Source organism: Plectropomus leopardus, chromosome 14, assembly GCF_008729295.1.
Source record: "Plectropomus leopardus isolate mb chromosome 14, YSFRI_Pleo_2.0, whole genome shotgun sequence".
NCBI lineage: Eukaryota > Metazoa > Chordata > Actinopteri > Perciformes > Serranidae > Plectropomus > Plectropomus leopardus.
The window spans coordinates 20,488,590-20,505,345 of NC_056476.1; the positions used below are offsets into that span (position 1 = coordinate 20,488,590).

The 16,756-nt window shown below is 40.4% G+C and overlaps 2 protein-coding genes across 3 annotated transcripts; one reads left to right on the plus strand and one right to left on the minus strand.

The window, feature by feature from the left end:
• Positions 1-905: 905 nt before the first annotated feature.
• On the plus strand, positions 906-5,173 carry c14h14orf28 (chromosome 14 C14orf28 homolog). 2 transcript variants are annotated; one of them, XM_042500569.1, is made up of 5 exons: positions 906-1,128; positions 1,375-1,896; positions 2,540-2,629; positions 2,717-2,851; positions 3,659-5,173. In XM_042500569.1, exons 1-5 carry the CDS (start codon positions 1,043-1,045, stop codon positions 3,840-3,842), a joined length of 1,017 nt encoding a protein of 338 aa, XP_042356503.1. In that variant the 5' UTR covers positions 906-1,042; the 3' UTR covers positions 3,843-5,173. The 2 variants fall into 2 exon arrangements, with proteins under 2 accessions (XP_042356503.1, XP_042356504.1); XM_042500570.1 differs by lacking the exon at positions 2,540-2,629.
• Positions 5,174-5,244: 71 nt separating this feature from the next.
• LOC121953452 (kelch-like protein 28) lies at positions 5,245-15,388 on the minus strand. Its single transcript, XM_042500568.1, has 6 exons — positions 15,284-15,388; positions 13,059-13,319; positions 12,338-12,975; positions 11,276-11,719; positions 8,979-9,187; positions 5,245-8,795 (listed from the first exon to the last, which is right to left on the minus strand). Exons 2-6 carry the CDS (start codon positions 13,317-13,319, stop codon positions 8,632-8,634), a joined length of 1,716 nt encoding a protein of 571 aa, XP_042356502.1. The 5' UTR covers positions 15,284-15,388; the 3' UTR covers positions 5,245-8,631.
• Between the last annotated feature and the right edge of the window lie 1,368 nt (positions 15,389-16,756).

Consider the following 16,756-nt stretch of genomic DNA (forward strand, 5'->3'; position numbering starts at 1 on the left):
GAAAAGTAACTTGCATTGCTTAGCTTCCAGTCCTCTGCTTTTGTTGTGAAAACAAAACGTTGTGAAAACATATTAGACATTTAATGTAAAGCATCGACGCTGTCTGAAACCCTCTTTCACATTTGTAAAACCTTTTTTAATTTGTGTAAATACAAAAAAAAAACATGTTGACTACATTAGATCAAAAACCACGATACTCAGACTGGTCAAACCTGGACTAGATTATCCCATAGAGGCTAAAGATTATTTAAAACTATTATTTAACCACTTTCCCTACGGTGTTCTTCTCTCTCTCTCTCTTTTTTTTTTTTTAATATCTTTATTTTATTATTATTTATATATTTTGTTATTCTTGCTGGGGTTTGAGGTGTGTGGTTGGGGTAATAATATAAGGAGGTGTTTTGTTTATGTTCTTCCACACCACAAAGAGGGTTAGGAGGAGGGGGAAAAAAAAGAAACGCTGGACCATATTTGTACTTCGAAATTTGTATAATACTGGTTTCTAATAAACATAATAATAATAAAGATTATTAAAACTTTCTAAAGTCAAACCTGGACAATCTTATCCAGGTTTGACCAGTCTAGGTATCTTGATTTTTGACAGAGACCTGGTCCAATGTGGTCTAGATTTTAAAAACAGTAAAATCTTCCCTTTTTTTTTTGCTTTTTTACAAATAGAATAAAGGTTATACAAAAGTAAAAGTGGATTTGGGAAGGTGTCGGGGCTTTGCATTAAAGGCCAATCTGATTTCACAACAGTAAAGGGACTTTTTTTAAAAAACGAGGATTGGACGCCTGGCTATGTAAACTCCTTTCTCCTTAAATTTCCCCTTAACTGCTGAATCGGAAGCTATGAATCATAAGCTAACTTCAGTGTCATACAGCAGTGTTTATATGGGCCTAATTTGACGTTTGCTCGTGATTGTTTTGATCCTTGCCAAGGCGTAATCTCTCAGATTATCACCAGAAAGTGCTAGAAAATTATACAGATATGTGTATTTAAGTCCGATGTGATGTGAGACATGAAGAAATACAAAGCGCTATGGAGAGCAGATTCTGTGTTTTGAGCGACACTGAAGAGCTCCAAACGCTGATTTCAAACACTGAGAACAATCTCCATTTCGAAAGGTAAACTGATAGCAGCTGCTAATTTGTTAAACTAGCAGGCTTTAAGGACTATGTCTTCTCTCTGGAGGACAGCTGACGGTGACTTGTCATTGCGTGGCTTTTGTTATTGCATGCTAACTTCTGACGTTATTCGCATAGCCTTTGTGCAGTGGTGAAGTCTCTCAACATTATCGGTGCAACAAACTAAACACCTTTGACTATTTTTGGCTAATCTCCTGCTAACTCGTGTGCATATGTCTTTTTTAGGTCCAAGACCCTGTTTGAAGAAATTCGTGCCTCCATTAACAACAATGACGAGGAGGACCGCTCCTTCTGGAGGCCTGTGCTCCCATGGGGAGGCGTCTTTGCCATTAAAGCGGGGCGAAAGGCCATATCATGCACACCTCTGTACGTAAAAATCAACCTAAAAAACACCTGCACCATCGATGGCTTCCTCATGATCCTGTATGTGATCCTGCGGGACAACCAGGGCTTCTCCAGGGAGCTGGCTGTCTTCCTGGGAAAGCAGTTTGTGGACTACTTCCTCTACCTGATGGACTCCTGTGACTACACCACCGTGAAGATGCTGTGGATCTGGGACCGGATGTCCAAGAGACAGTACCGCTCTGAGATCCACCAAGCAGCTCTGGAGATTGACCTGTTTGGGAACGAGCACGAGAACTTCACAGAGAACCTGGAGAACCTCATGACCACCATACAGGAGAGTCTGTGCACCAACTGGGGCTGCCCGGCCCGCTTCCAGGAGTTCAGGACCAGCATCAGCATCAGGTAACACTGCACACAGACTAACACATCCTGCTGCAGTGGCGGAATGTAACGAAGTACATGTACCGAAGTACTATGCTTGAGTATGAATATGAGGTTCTTTACTTGAATCTGTTCTTTTAATGCTATTTTATACTTTTACTCCGCTACATTTAAGAAAGAGATATTGTGCTTTTTACTAGGAGTCAACCGATATTCGCTTTTGAGGGCCGATACTGATACCGATTATTAGTAGTTAATGAGACTGATAACCAATAATTTAAAGGGGGGTTTATATGTGTTTTTATAAGATTCACTGCATTGGGTACTTTAACTTTAATGCTTAAAGTTACGGCTGTGACATATGACAAACTATACTGTCTGATGATAAACTTTTTTCTTTTTTAAAGTCTATCGTTTCATATTTTGCTGTATAGTTTATTTTGATTACATCTGTTCCGTGTGGCAAAAAACCTAATTCTCTCTCCAGTCCTTAAAAAAATAATTGACATGCCTCCCCCATTTTGCACCACCCTCTCCTGAATAGCAAACAGTCCTTTAGAGGTATTTTCTTTTTACAAAGTAGGTGAGTACTAGTTACTTTGTTGTTGGAGGGCATACGTAGTTTTTATTTCTCATGATCTCACTCAGACATTTTTCCCTCCAGCCCTCCTCATGAGCTGCCTCACAGAGACCCCATTCAGTCGGCTGTGGACGAGTTTTTCTGCCCTAAACTGCTGCTCTGCTCAGAACTGGGGTGAGACAGAGAGAGGATGTTCATCATCTTCTGTTTTGGTTCAGTCCTATTCCACCTCCTTGACAAACTGATTATCTTTTTTTACAGGTGTAACGGTCTGAGAGAGTTCTCTCAGAGGGTTTTCTGCCATGGTCCGCCACCGTTTGTCATTCTCAACATGCAGCAGTGGAAGTCAGAGGAACTGTCCTACGTTCCCTACCATCTGGATCTCTGTCAGCACAGGTATGGCGCTTCCACAGTTTCTTTACATTGGCTTGGTAAACAGTGCCATGATTAAGCCGTATGTGTTGGTAGTCTAAGCCAGGGGTTCTCAACCTGAAGTCCATGGACCCCAAGAGTTCATTGATGAAGTTCAGATGGAGAAAAGTGGGTAAAAGTATTATTTCACAATAAAAATTCACTATAGAAATGAGCCCAAAGTGAGTAAAACTCACAAGAGTGACTTTCTGATCATAGGTACCAGTTCCTCCACACTCACCTCCTCAACTGTAGTTGACAATAATCATCATTTGATTCTGGTCTTGATCATAAGTAACAAACAAAATCTTTTCAGATGGAGTTCCTTTAAGCAAAATCTTATTAAATGGGTGTCCGTGATATAATGTGTATCAATTTAGTGGTCCTTGACATGAAAAAAGGTTGAGAACTAGGTTGAGAAATTGTCAGTTTTAATGAGCAGATATTTTTCTGTGAAAACATTTCTCATAAATCTAGGATAATAATCTTGTCCCCTCAGTTTTATTAATTACACTTACATAGAAAGTCACAAAATTGAAATACTGGCTATTTAGAGTTTTTGCTAATTAAAGCCCAACCTGCCATAGAAAAATGTTGAATTTATTGCTATAGGCTTTGCACCTGCAAGTATTTAGAGAAGAAAAAAAAGATGCATCTTCTGACACAACTCAATCAATCATGTCTACCTGTCTTTGACTCATATGAAAAAGAAAACTATGCTCTCACCACCATTTATGCTCTTACTTTGAATGAAAGGAAATGGTATGAATAACTCTTTTCTTTTCTGCACAGGTACTTACTAGAGGGCGCCACACTCTTCAACAAGGAGGAGCATCACTACTCTGCAGCCTTCCAGATAGACGGCTGCTGGATGCACTACGACGGTCTGAGGAGCGACAATCTGATCCTGTTACACAAGCCGCCAGAGCTCCTGCTGCTGTCCTCTCTGGTCTACATCCGTGCCTCCAACAAGTGAACTCATTCAATCACAAGATGAGCACAAGACCAAAGCATTCATCTACACTTACTACAGTTATTTTGTCATGACTCCACGGATGGTATTACTTTACTGTAATCAAGTTTCTCACATTATCGCATTTTTTTTTCTAATTCATTCCTTTCAACTGTTGCCTCCTCAGTTAGCTTTGAGCGCTGAATGACACACGCTCCATTTCACCTGAATGCTTGCAGAAAAGCTTACTGTGCAAAATGCAAACACCTTCTTTTGTGCTTGGAATCCAAGAATATAATGGACTATAATAGTTCTCGGCTGATATGCATAATTGACAATAGGGGTAAGTTATGCACATCTTATGTGTATACAGTTACCTGACACAATAAACAGGCCGATGTGATGTGTCACTCTTGAGGGTGAATTTGCTGTAATGCTGCCATGAATAGGAGAGGACACTGACTTTATGTCATATTTCCATCAAACACAAGTGTAGAATTTTGGCAGGTTAATTTACATGTATGCATATTAGCCCTTTCTTTATATTAAACTGGTGCTTTTTTCTATTTATACTGTAATCTGAGAATGAGAAACAGTTGAACGAAGCCAAGTTTTTTTTTTTGGGTAAGATGCATAAATTGGTGGCAAACACTTAAAAAAAATGAGTGAATGTTAAAATACAAAGTTCTTAAATTACATATCAAGGTTGTGGGCAGTATGAAATGTCTCTTGTCTTAAACTTCAAGCTTAATTATTTGGCTTCCAGGGTACCGAGCTGGCAACATGTTAATGATGAATTCAAGCATTTTAAAGGAATACTTCACCTGCAAAATCAACACTTGTATATTGATTACTCACCATTTGTTATTTTGAATTAGTGAGAAAAGTTTGTTTTTCTTGCATGCCTCCAGGGCAACCGGAGAATCCAAAAAAGGCAAATCTTAATGACCTTTCATTGGGGGCCACGTTAAACAACAGCAGAGCTTTTTGCTGTTTCCCTACCGTTTGACTTCAATTAATGAAGACTTCACCTTTTTTGGATTCTTCGTTCTCAGTGGAGGCATGTAAGAAAGACAAACTTTTCTTCACAAATTCAAGGTTACACATGGTGAGTGATTGATGTACATGTTGTCATTTTTGTGGGTGAAATATTCTTTTAAATTCTGCAGTTGCCAACACAAAAAAATGTGTATTTACATGTTGGTTTGTTTTTTTTTATATAAATAGTCTTCAACTTTAAATAATTACCACTATCACAAAGTGCCTCTGCCAAGGACAGTTTGTAAAAGGGATTCTTTGATGATAATTGTAAATTGCTGTTTTTCTATGCAGAATACAAATACAGATATTTTGGAGTACGCTTGTATTGATTTATTTCGTTGCACTTGCATGGATGTGTATAACAAGAGCCACATAAAAGCAGACAGTACCTTTTAAGGCAGGCATTTATTTTAAACTGGGTACAACTGCACCACACAAACTGACTAAAATGTATGTAAAATGTCTTCAATCAAAACATGATAAAATGTGAAAAGCTACTGTTTTCTACACCTAAGGTTATCTTGTACTTCCAGTATTAATCCACAGGATATAAAATTCAAGATCGTCACCTTCAGACACACGATGGGAAATGTAAAAGAAGCAGAGTGGTCATTTTGGCTAACATTGACATCAGTTTCAAAGGATTTTTTTTCTTTCAGACACAAACGTTAGAGTGGCAGTCCATTTGCAGACCAGGTGTTAGTCATCCATCTGCTCTCTTTGAACAAGCACTTTGGTGAGAGTGGTGGCAAAAACATGAAGTTGGTTAGTCCGTAACGAAAACACGTACAAACTCAGTTTTTCAACATCCCATCTTTTTGCAGATTCACGTTTGCAGATTTTCATCAGCGTCTTTTCAGAACTCATTAAAGTAGTTGATAATCCTCAATAATCATGAAACTGAAGATACACGTTGATGCTAATGAATCATGGCTGCAGCACATAATTACGCCTGCGTGATTTGTGCTGTGACTGACAAAATCTAGTACAACAGACAGAATTAGAAAACAAAACCAGGTTATAGAATATCAACAGTACAAATAATAAACACAAAAGACAAATTATTTAGATTTTTTCTATAAACAAAAATGACATTTGCAGAAATAGTTTTTTTTCCCAAAATAAACCAGAAATAAAAAGAAAAATTACTATATGGGGATGCAAACAATCTGCAACAAACTAAATGTCTCACCGGTGATACCCTGACCAATTTGCAAGGCAATTAAAAGTTCTCATCTGTAGTAATGGTTTACCTTATCATTTCATACAAACAGAACAAGTGGAAGAGCACATCCCGTCTAACATTTACAAGACTTAAATGTGGTGAAAACTGCAGAATTTAAAAAAAAAAAAAAAAAACCTAATTTGGCCATGAATTAAATTATGAGCAATCTGTCTGAATCTGCTTCTATAAAACATATGCCTTGCGCAAACAAACCAGCATGCACAACAAAAATGTCGACACAAGATGTCTGATAGGATGAGACAAAGTCAGTGGTACCAGTTGATGTTTCATGAGACGTCCACATTAACCAGCCAACAGTGTGAATCGACAGACATGCCACGTGGGGTTCTGTTACAGCAATATGAGATGCCTTGGCTTTTTAAAGAGACAAACACAAAACATATTCATCCACAGAGAGAGAACAGAAGTCTTATTGCATTACCTAAATGCCATTAATCCTAAATTAAAACTTATGTACAAATCACAATGTGTATCAAATAGTTTGGTAAGTGCAATGCAGAGCTTGGTTAAAGTTTCCACTCGTGTGCAAACGTCATTGCACAAAGCAACTCAAAGTAGAACATTAAGTGACTCAACAAGACACACCTAGCCGTTCCTCTTCTAGTGCCCCCTCTATTGCTGTGCATTGCTTGACCTGTCTGTTGGCCGAGCCCAAGGCTGCACAGAGACACACACCCTCAGCCAGCCTGGAGTCACACACACCCAGGACACAGGACTGGTGACAGTGGGAACATGGCCTGAGTTGGCTGGCACAGCCCTTGGTGCTTTTATCATCCATCTCCGTATGACAGCGTGGAAGAATGTCATGCTAATACATTAGCAACAATGACGAGAGGGAAATTTTTCATTTATGTCACACGAAAGAAGCGGTGTCTAGAACTGGAGGCGGGAAAGATGAAAAAAAATTATTGTTTTGGCACTTCACATGAAGCTGTGAACAGATTACCTCAAACCTGAGCTTGCAAGCAAGACCACATGAGGATCACGTGTTTGGTAGCGTGTGAAAAGAGCAGGTGTCAGACTTAATCACAGGCAGAAAACGTTTGATCGTAGTCAAGACAGTGACACTGTACCGGGAACAAACGTTGAGACAATGACAAAGCATGCTCATATCCAGCAACAGGGATGATGATGTGAGGAAGGGGAATATTTGAAATTAAACAAAAATTAAATCAGACATAGTGCTAATTTCCAGACTTTGGGGGTAATTATCAGGGCAGAAGTTTGCAGTTTTTCAACCACATGCTTCCCTTTCAGCAGGACTTTATTTTATTGCATGGTTGGGGGGGAGGGGGGCATTTAGTTTTACACATTTAAATGCGCATAAATCAAATAACATCTTAACGCAGTAATGTAGAGGCTGAACAGAGGTTGACCTAATTGTGCGAGGCAACACGAACAAACAGCTGAATCCTGAATCCTAAATATAGCACCAGTTGGTATTGTGTACAGACCAAAGGGTGAGCAGAGGGCCAAGGTCGATTTCAACTATTGTGAAGAGTAGCAAGTGCATGACCTGACCTTAGGAAGATGTAACAGAAGCTAGAACATGGAAATTTTTTTTGAATGGCTCCCAGGATGAGGCAGAAACTGGTGACAAACACTCAGGAGAATGTGTCACTCACCTCTATGCCGATCCTTGGAATCAAACTACACACATATCCGCACGCACGCTAGTGACCCAGTGCAGAAAAACATTTACAGGCAAATGCACTAGAGGATATATTCATATCTATATATTTTATTTAGACTATTTACAAGAGAGAAAAAGGCAGCCCTTTTTTGAAAATATAAAGATTCCAACTTTTCTCTTTTTTGTGAAGCACTGATTTTGATGCAGAACTCCTGCGTCGCTGAGCCCGCGCATCGGCTCTGCACCCGGACACGTAACGAAACAAACAATCCTATCTGACATGCATGTACCCCCTCGAGCATACACACGGACATACACACCACATGGCCAACAACCACATATTCATACAAATACACCGGCAAACTGCGGTGTTCTACAAAATCTGAACACGTGGTTCCGGTTGCAGCAGGGAAATTAATTAATAGAAAAAAAAAAAACAGATTTGAGTGTTTAACACAATTAATGGCATGAAGAAAAACAAAAACAAAAATGTCTGCTAACATAAAAGAATTTTGAAACAAAAGTGACAAGTTTTCTCCCACAATCCTCTGGGAAATGGCTCAGAGTCCTCATTGTGGTCCAGCAGCAGTAGAGCGGTCGTCTCCTCGTGCCCATGACAACAGCTGTCCGATCGTTTTCCTCTCTGTCTCGCACAACTCTGCAGCTCTTCCTCATCTCTGCAGCCATGTCTGTGGGTCACCCCTTTAGCCAGCCAGCTACCCCGACACATCCATCCACCCAGCAGGCTCTCGCTCCTCTGGTGTTCTCCCTGGTGTGCAGCGCTCCTCTGCACCTGGAGGATGAATGTGGGGAAGGAGGAGGAGGAGACAACAAAAAAGAAACGTCTTTGTGTCTAAGTTCTCTTATTGGGTCCTAGCTGGCTGGGCCATGGGTCAAAGGGCAGTCAGACCAAAGTTGCAACGGCAATACATCATGCCGCTCGAGTCCAACCAGCTGTCTGAGATGGGGTCATAGCGCTGGACAGTGTTCAGGTAAGATGACCCGGAGTGACCTCCCACCACATAGAGGTAGTTGTCCACGATGGCAGAGCCCACACCTGCAAGAGGAAGTCACGGTTATACGCAGTCGGATTAAAACTCATTTCTCTCAGAGATTGCACATACAGATCTACTTTCTGACTTTACACATGGGGGTGTCTATAGAGAATACCACAAGGTGTCACCGAAATTTGTAAAACATACGAATGACCGCTTCGACAAAAGTTAAGAGGTTAACTTACCCGTGCGTGGTTCATTCATGGGCCGACAGGCTGTCCACTGGTTCTGATGTGGATCGTACCTCTCTATGCTAGACAGGTGCGACACTCCGTTGTGTCCGCCCACCACAAATATGAAGCCTAGCATGACGCCAACTCCGAAGTTGATCCTCTTGTCTGCCATGGGGGCTACCATTTCCCAGGCATCCTTGCTGGGGTCATACCGCTCCACGCTGTGTGAGAAGATGCAGCACAATTAAAGGTCGAGTGTTTAGGATTTAGTGCCATCTAGCAGTGAGGTTGCAACTAGGGCTGTGCAATGAAATCAAAATACTATTGAAATCTCAATATGGCCATGAGCAATTTTTTTGATAAAAGGTAAAAATGCGCCAAGATGCACGGCCTACAAATTATATTCCAGAAATAAAGCAACATGCTTGTTTGGTACAAACCCCAGCAAAAGTCACATCATCATCTTTTTTTTTCAGTGAAACTGAAATACAAAAATTACCCAGCAAAAAACACTAATGCAACTGCAAAATCAGCTGCAACCAAATGAAACTTCTACTGTGTGCAAAGTGTGTAGGGAAATTACAATTGACACAAATGCCCCCATCTAGAGCAAGCGTTTTGTTTGTCTATTCTGGGCTACTGTAGAACATCATGGCGGACTCTGTCAAACAGGACTTTCTGTATGTAGTATGGATGACAAAAATTAATCAATGATTGATTAATCAGTCATTAAGAGATTAATTTAACGTGAAATGTAATTCATTAATCGATGGGCTATGCAATGCTATAAAAATACATGCAATATGAAACGTTAAATTCCATTTCTGCCAACATATCCCTCAAAAGGACCTTTACCAAAACACACAAAAGTTATTAAAAAAATCAAAATGTAAAGTGATCTGACTGTCCAGCCCTCTGAAATTCCTCAACAGACCCCCTGCCGAATGCTGTAACAATTTACCAGTTGCCACTTTCAAGAAATTCTATTTTTAGACATAAGTGAAACAATAGCTATGTGGGAAATCTAAAGATGTGATATGGTTTGAAAAACTGCCCTAAGTATTGTTGAGGTTATGCAATTTGTAGTTGTCTATAACATGCAAAAACACCTAAGTAGTCCTTCAAAAGATGCATTTAATGAGTGTGGCATCAACCTTATAAACAATTCTAATTTTGAAATAGTAGTGCTTATTGGATTTAAATATAATTATTTCATGAAACCAAGAGTACAACAGTTATGGTGGTCTGATCTCTCATATACACACAAACACACACACAAACACACACACAAACACACACACAAACACACACATGGTGCAGCACCACCAATAGCAGAGCTAGAGACCTTCCAGCACCCACTGGAAATGTTGGTTTGCCTAATCTGACCAGAGTCAAATGAGTCCCCTGACAGCAACTGGAACATTAGCAATCAAGGATTGTTTTGCAGAATGCAAAGACATAAGCCATTGGGGAAAGAAAAAAATAGTCCCTGCAGATTCTCAGTCCAAACACATTCTCCTGAGGGGTTTCGGGAGTCAAGGAAACAAGCAACAGAGACACTGCTCTCCAGAGATCCACATCAACAACAGAGAGCCCGCAGTCGGGCACTCACTCTATGCAACTTCAGCAGCCACTTCTGTTATGACTTCTCTTCACTCGTTCACAGGGCCCTGGCCATTTTCTCAGCAACACTTGACATCCTTCACTTGATTACCAGTTCTATTAAATAACTAACAAGACCTTGAGAGAAAGCCAGGTTAGGAGGTCTAAAGGAGCTGCAAGCTTTTCACTGACATCAAAGGCTATTAAAAAAAAAAGGTGTGGTAGAAGCACCAGAACCTCACGTTACTGATGTTAAATGTCATCTGTAGGAGCAAAGAAAGGTTAGTTGACTGTTTTGATCCTATGGGGCTTTCTGCAATCTACATGTTATATAGAAACTTCAATGACAGAGGCTACAGTTAAAGGGAAAGAGGTGAAACATATAATACATAGGACAGAGCATTAACAGAAAGATGCCTTGTTAACTCTTTGAAACCTGGAACGAGACTGGTTTTCTAGTGCCGCGTTCAGACTGCTCAATAACTACATCTCAACAATTAGATATCTTTAATTTCATATCTCTGTATAAGAACTTTGTTTTTGGTTTAACTAATTAGAGCTTGGTCCTGTGTGGCATTTTGTTGTTATTGTTGTTGTGGTGGTGATGGGTTTTTTGTGAGTTTGTAAAGTCATGTATCTAACGTTGTGTTTGAACATCGGGAGGAAGTGTTGTTACCTGTAGTACCTATTACCTGTAGTGTTATTACCTGTTCATATGGGCTGGGCCATAGCCTCCAATAGCATACACCATGCCATCCAGCACAGCGGTGGCAAAGCAGCTGCGGGACTTGGTCATGGGTGCCACCGGCTGCCACTCCTTCAACTTGGGAACGTATTTCTCCACCGACTGGAGGTAATACTGGCCGTCGTAGCCTCCAAGGGCGTACAGCTCTCCGGCCAGGACCACCACCCCGAGCGTGCTGCGGCACTCGGCCATGCGCTCCACCGAGGACCAGGTGTTGCTCTCCGGGTCCCAGCTCTCCACTGTGCTCTCGTGTCTCCGATAGCTAATGCCCTGTCTCATGTGTGTGGCGATGCCTCCTACCACATACACCTTGTGGTCCAGAACTGCCACTCCAAATTCATATCGGGGGACGCTTAGAGGGGCCAGTCCTATCCATGAATCTGTCCGAGGGAAATACATTTCTATGCTGCAAGGTAAAAGGTAGACACCCTCAGTGCGTTTGTTTTTAAACACAGAACATTAAGAATGCACACACAATGCAGTTTTGTATGTGATTTAAACTGGTGGTTCCCTACTGGTGGGTCGCAGTCCAAAAGTGGGTTGCAGGTGCATTCTGTATGGACCCTAAGAAACTTGAGCGTGTTGTTGCAAAAAGAAAAAAAACTCCTGTTGTAGAGTGACTAACAGATAGCTATAGAGACAGAAAACTAGCTCAAGGACATGGCCGAATGCAAGTATAACAACGAATATATTAATCCTGGTTTCACTTAACCTTAAGTATGTTGCATGGAGGCAAAGTATTAGTCTTGAAGCCATAGTATGCACATATATGCACAAGTGCAATATGCATATTTTTAATTGCAGTGCCATTTATTTACTAAGTTTTAAGTAACTGCACTTTGTTCTTGCAATATGTTTTCCTTCATTGTGTTATAAGCCCACATGTCGCTTACATTTTGTGAAAAACTAATTGAACATGTGGTAATTTATCTTGTGTGTGGACCTTTAACTAATCACTAAGGAGAAATGTGGACCAGTTGGGAAACACTGCTTTAAATGATTATCAAGACATCATTTTCATTACCTTTCTAATGTTGCAAACAGTCCAGCCTTTCCTCCAACTGCAAGAAGCACCTTAGGGGCACACCTGGGCCGTGCCGACAACACAGTCTGATATGAAAGCCGGTGCTCAGGCATAAAATGATATTTGAGGGCCTCATTGAGCAGGTGCTTGCATGCATGGTCATCTCGTATAAGGTGGTTGGCTTCGTATAGGCGAGTGAGGAATTTGACGCTGAGGAGTGGAAGGCGAACACAGTGCAGCAGTTGAGCCAGATGCTGCTGTCTCTCCGTTACATCGTATTTGATCCACGATTCCAGGGCGTAAAATACAGTCTCCTCTGTGACCACCTTAAGGCAGTCATTGGACACGATTTCATCCAACTCAGCCCTTGTCAGTTCAAAAAACTCCTCCGTCTGGCAAACTTCCTCAAAGTTCTCACAGATGAACTTAGTTGCAGCCAGGCACAGATCATGACAGCCATAAGTCTCTGCAAAGCGGGAGATGCCTATACAGTTCCCAGCATCCAGCTGGCTCTCTAAAAAGGAGCAACACTCCTTAAGTACTAGCTTCACCTGGAGTAAGTCGGCAGCTGGGAGCAGAGATTCCACTGTTTCCTGGGAGATAAACACAGTGCCAGTGTAGGCATACTCAACGATGGCCTGGAAGAGAAAGAGTAACGGCGTCACATAAACAATAACTGTGGTACAGCAGTTAATCAGGTGTCTGCTGGCTCCAAGCATACCTGCAAAGCAGTCTCATCGATGCACTGGAATTCCACCTCAGAGGTCTCCTTTTCTGACAGGTTACCCGTGAACATGGCCTTGAAGTAAGGGCTGATGCTGGCCAGCACCACTTTGTGGGCATGGATCTTGGCATCACCCACACGCAGGACAATGTCACATAGTTCGTGATCCTGCCGCAAGAGCTGGAGGCCCTGCAGCAGCTGCTCTGAGTGAGGCCGTTTCAGACTGGCAAACATATAGGACTGGTCCTGCTGGTCCATCTGTGAGCAGAAATCCACATATCGGTGCGTTGTTTACAATTTGTAAAAGGTACTAGTGTAGGGAAATTTAGATTTCACTTTATTGTCAGAAATAATTCTGAATTTTGTCTTGCACCCCAAGACGTCAAATGTTTCACATAAATACAACCTTTAACCAAACAACAAAAACATACAACAAACACTACAAATCACCATGGATATTACAAAAGTGGATACAGTGCAACATATTACACATCACTTATTACATTCAGTTTTCAGCTCAGGTACATATGAGGCTACTTAGAAGCCATACTCTAATTTTATAGGTTGGCGGAGGAACAAAAGAATTTCTCAACCTGTTAAGTCGAGCCTGTGGGACTCTAAATCTCTTGTGTGATGGCTAAAGCTGATATTCTTCAAATAACGTGTAATATGGACTGGACGTGATATTACCATCGAGAGGCGACATTCTTTTAGTATACACAGATTAGAAAATTGACTCAAGGGCTTCACCCACAATCTTTGAGCAGATTTGCAATATCTAGCCAATCTAGCTTTAAGATAAACAGAGAAACAACTGTACCATGAACTGACTCCATACTGCATCGCACTCTGTATTACAGACTGGAAAAACAGAAACACGATCTGTTTGTTGCAGAGATGCACAAGAATATTGGCACATCATCTGTATCGGCAGATATTGGCTTTAAAATGAAATATTGGAATCAGCAAGCATGCTGATATCTGCCAGAATCATAGTGATATATAGATTTTTTACATAAACCCTAAGTTGAAGTATTTTTCTTATTTTGCACAATTAATTAATATTATATACACAGAAAAGTATTGCTTTTCATGTCTCCATCAGGTGGTGGGCCATCATGATAAGAGTATGCATAATATGATGTTAAATCCACAACATAAGAGGCTTGATGATCACTAAAATTAGGTGGGGAAAAAAGTGGATATATCGATATCGGCCAAATGAGTTGTTATATATCAGCATATTTGATATTGACAAAAAATCCAATATTGTGCATCCCTAATATGTTGGCTGCAAATGACCTCAGTCAAAAGCAGCATCCACATGGATGCCTAAATATTTATAGGAGGATCAATCTGTGTGTTGTGGACAGTAATTGGTGGACCAAAAATGATCTCATGTCTTCTTTGAATAAATAATCCAATCTAAATATTTTTGATTAACTGACATGTGACAAGCCAATGTAAATACTGTAAATCCTATTCACTTGCCGTGTTGTCCCTGTGACTAAAAGCCTGACAAGTCAAGTAAACACAGGCCTGTGCAACGTGACGTAATAACACGCGTGAGGGAAAACATGCCATGGTGAGTGATGCCTTCGGGGATGTTTTGTAGTAATACAGTAGTTATTCAACCCGCTGTTTGTCTGCTGTTTGGCAAGCTAAAGAAGCATGATCTTCTTAATCCAGTGCTAGCGCTTCTTAAAGTTAACCAACCAGATTTGCTAGTAAGAGTGCATTTTTCTATCGTCAGGTTAAATGATTTGGCATCTAGCCACAATAACGCTAAATGTTAGTTAGTTTAGTTGACTGGGGCCTTGGCTTTATTTCTGAACGGAAGACATGGCTCAGATCAAAACTAGCTAGCTGCCTTTAGCCGTACAGCAGCAGAAAGCTAGTGCGCTAGCTAACACACTGTAAACCCCAACAACAGCTTGGATTTTGCAAAAGCAAATTCCCCCAGATATCTTACTTAAATTAACATCAACATTTTCATGCCACCATCGTGCCCTCAACAATGTTCGCCTCCAGCAAATACACAGCACCTATATCCGTTCATTGCACTGCAGTCGGCGCAGGTTAGCTGCTAAAAATAAACACGGTTACTGTGGCTAGCTGCATCATTGATTGATATACAGTAACATGGCTGACAGATACAAAACGTGACGTTATAGCTAGCAGTCTGATAACATTTGTATATCGTCACATTAAGGAGAACAAACCTGTAACCAAGAGTCAGTCTGTTGTGCCGCTGTAAAGACCAATTTTGCAGTGGCGGAGTTCAGCGGCGACGAGTAGGAACCCCAGGCGGCTATCAAGAAAACAACCTACTGCCAAACAGCCAGCCTAGCCACACAGCTACAGAGGAGCGCTTATAACAACGAGCTATCAGAGCAGCACTCCCACTTCCGCTCATTTCAAAATAAAACCACATCCACATCCTCTATCTTTGTGTTAGAGAGGCACCTTTGATGTAAATTGTACTTTCTGCTTTGATTGCACCGAAACTGTTGTTTTTTTTTGCATTGCCTCACTTTGAACAATTTCTGGTTTAATTTATGTAATTTTATTTCTGAAAATTTTGATTGAAAGTTTTGTCTTGCTTTGGAGGGATGTGTTGTTTAGTCTCCTGCAAATTAACATATGTAAAGAAAACCCTGACAAAATATGCATGATTAATCTTATAACATTGGTCCAAATTCCATATCCATAGAAAAAAAACTGTATCTGCTTGTAAACCGGTCTTCGTCAGGGTTCTTAATGCTTTAGAGTTGATGACTTATATTTGTTTGTTTTTTTAATTATACGTGTATTTAAATTTTATACGTTGGGAAATAACCAAAATAAACTAAACTAAACATACCAAATATTATCAGCAACATACATATACTTACAAGGATAGGTTAATTTTTGGTTTGTATATTTTGGTATCTGTCAGGCATGGGACCGAGGACCCAAAAGCAGACAGACAAAACAGATGTTTGAAAAAGAACAAAAATCACACCCATGCAGACACACAGAAGTCACCTAGGGCCACTTGTAACAGTATCAGCCTTAAAATATTACTCACATATCCATATGAAGAGTTTTGTTTGAATGTGTTGCTGTCAAAAATGTAAATTGGCAATGGCATTTGTAAATGGCATTTTGTGAATCATCATTCTAAGACAATAACAGGGGCATAATAGTGGCACCTTGTACAGTAGCCTCAGTCACCGGTGTGTGAAAGTTTGTGTGAATGAGTGAATGTGACATGTAGTGTGAAAGTGCTCTAAGTGGTGGAACGACTAGAAAAGCGCTATACAAGTGCAGTCTATACACTGAGTGCTGTTACATGCACATGAATAATCTGTTTATGAAACATCCAGATTCTGATCATATTCGGGATATGGTGTTTACATGAACAGAGAGAAATCAGCTTACTCATATTCCACATATACAATAAAACTACAGTTAATAGCCTGGGCTATTAATTACTTAAATAATTGATCTCAACTTTGCTTTCGCACAAAACTATTATTAAGCAAAGATGGGAAATACAATCAAAGTGTTTATTCAAACCTCTTTTTTAAGGATCTTTCTTGTTTACTATGCTGGTACTACTGTCTTCTTTGGGGTCAAGATTTGAGTAAAATGAACTGAATGATTGATTTGTAGAGAATCTTACCAACCATGTGTGTCGCATGCCCATATTA

Bases quoted from the DNA above. Each gene is read 5' to 3' on its own strand.
- LOC121953452 (XM_042500568.1), bottom strand. From the start codon at position 13,319: ATGGACCAGCAGGACCAGTCCTATATGTTTGCCAGTCTGAAACGGCCT. The intron at 11,720-12,337 runs GTAATGAAAATG...TTTACCTTGCAG, and splicing joins CTGTTTGCAACATTAGAAAG to CATAGAAATGTATTTCCCTC. The intron at 8,796-8,978 runs GTAAGTTAACCT...TTCCTCTTGCAG, and splicing joins CATGAATGAACCACGCACGG to GTGTGGGCTCTGCCATCGTG.
- c14h14orf28 (XM_042500569.1), top strand. From the start codon at position 1,043: ATGGAGAGCAGATTCTGTGTTTTGAGCGACACTGAAGAGCTCCAAACG. The intron at 1,129-1,374 runs GTAAACTGATAG...TGTCTTTTTTAG, and splicing joins AACAATCTCCATTTCGAAAG to GTCCAAGACCCTGTTTGAAG. The intron at 2,630-2,716 runs GTGAGACAGAGA...CTTTTTTTACAG, and splicing joins CTGCTCTGCTCAGAACTGGG to GTGTAACGGTCTGAGAGAGT.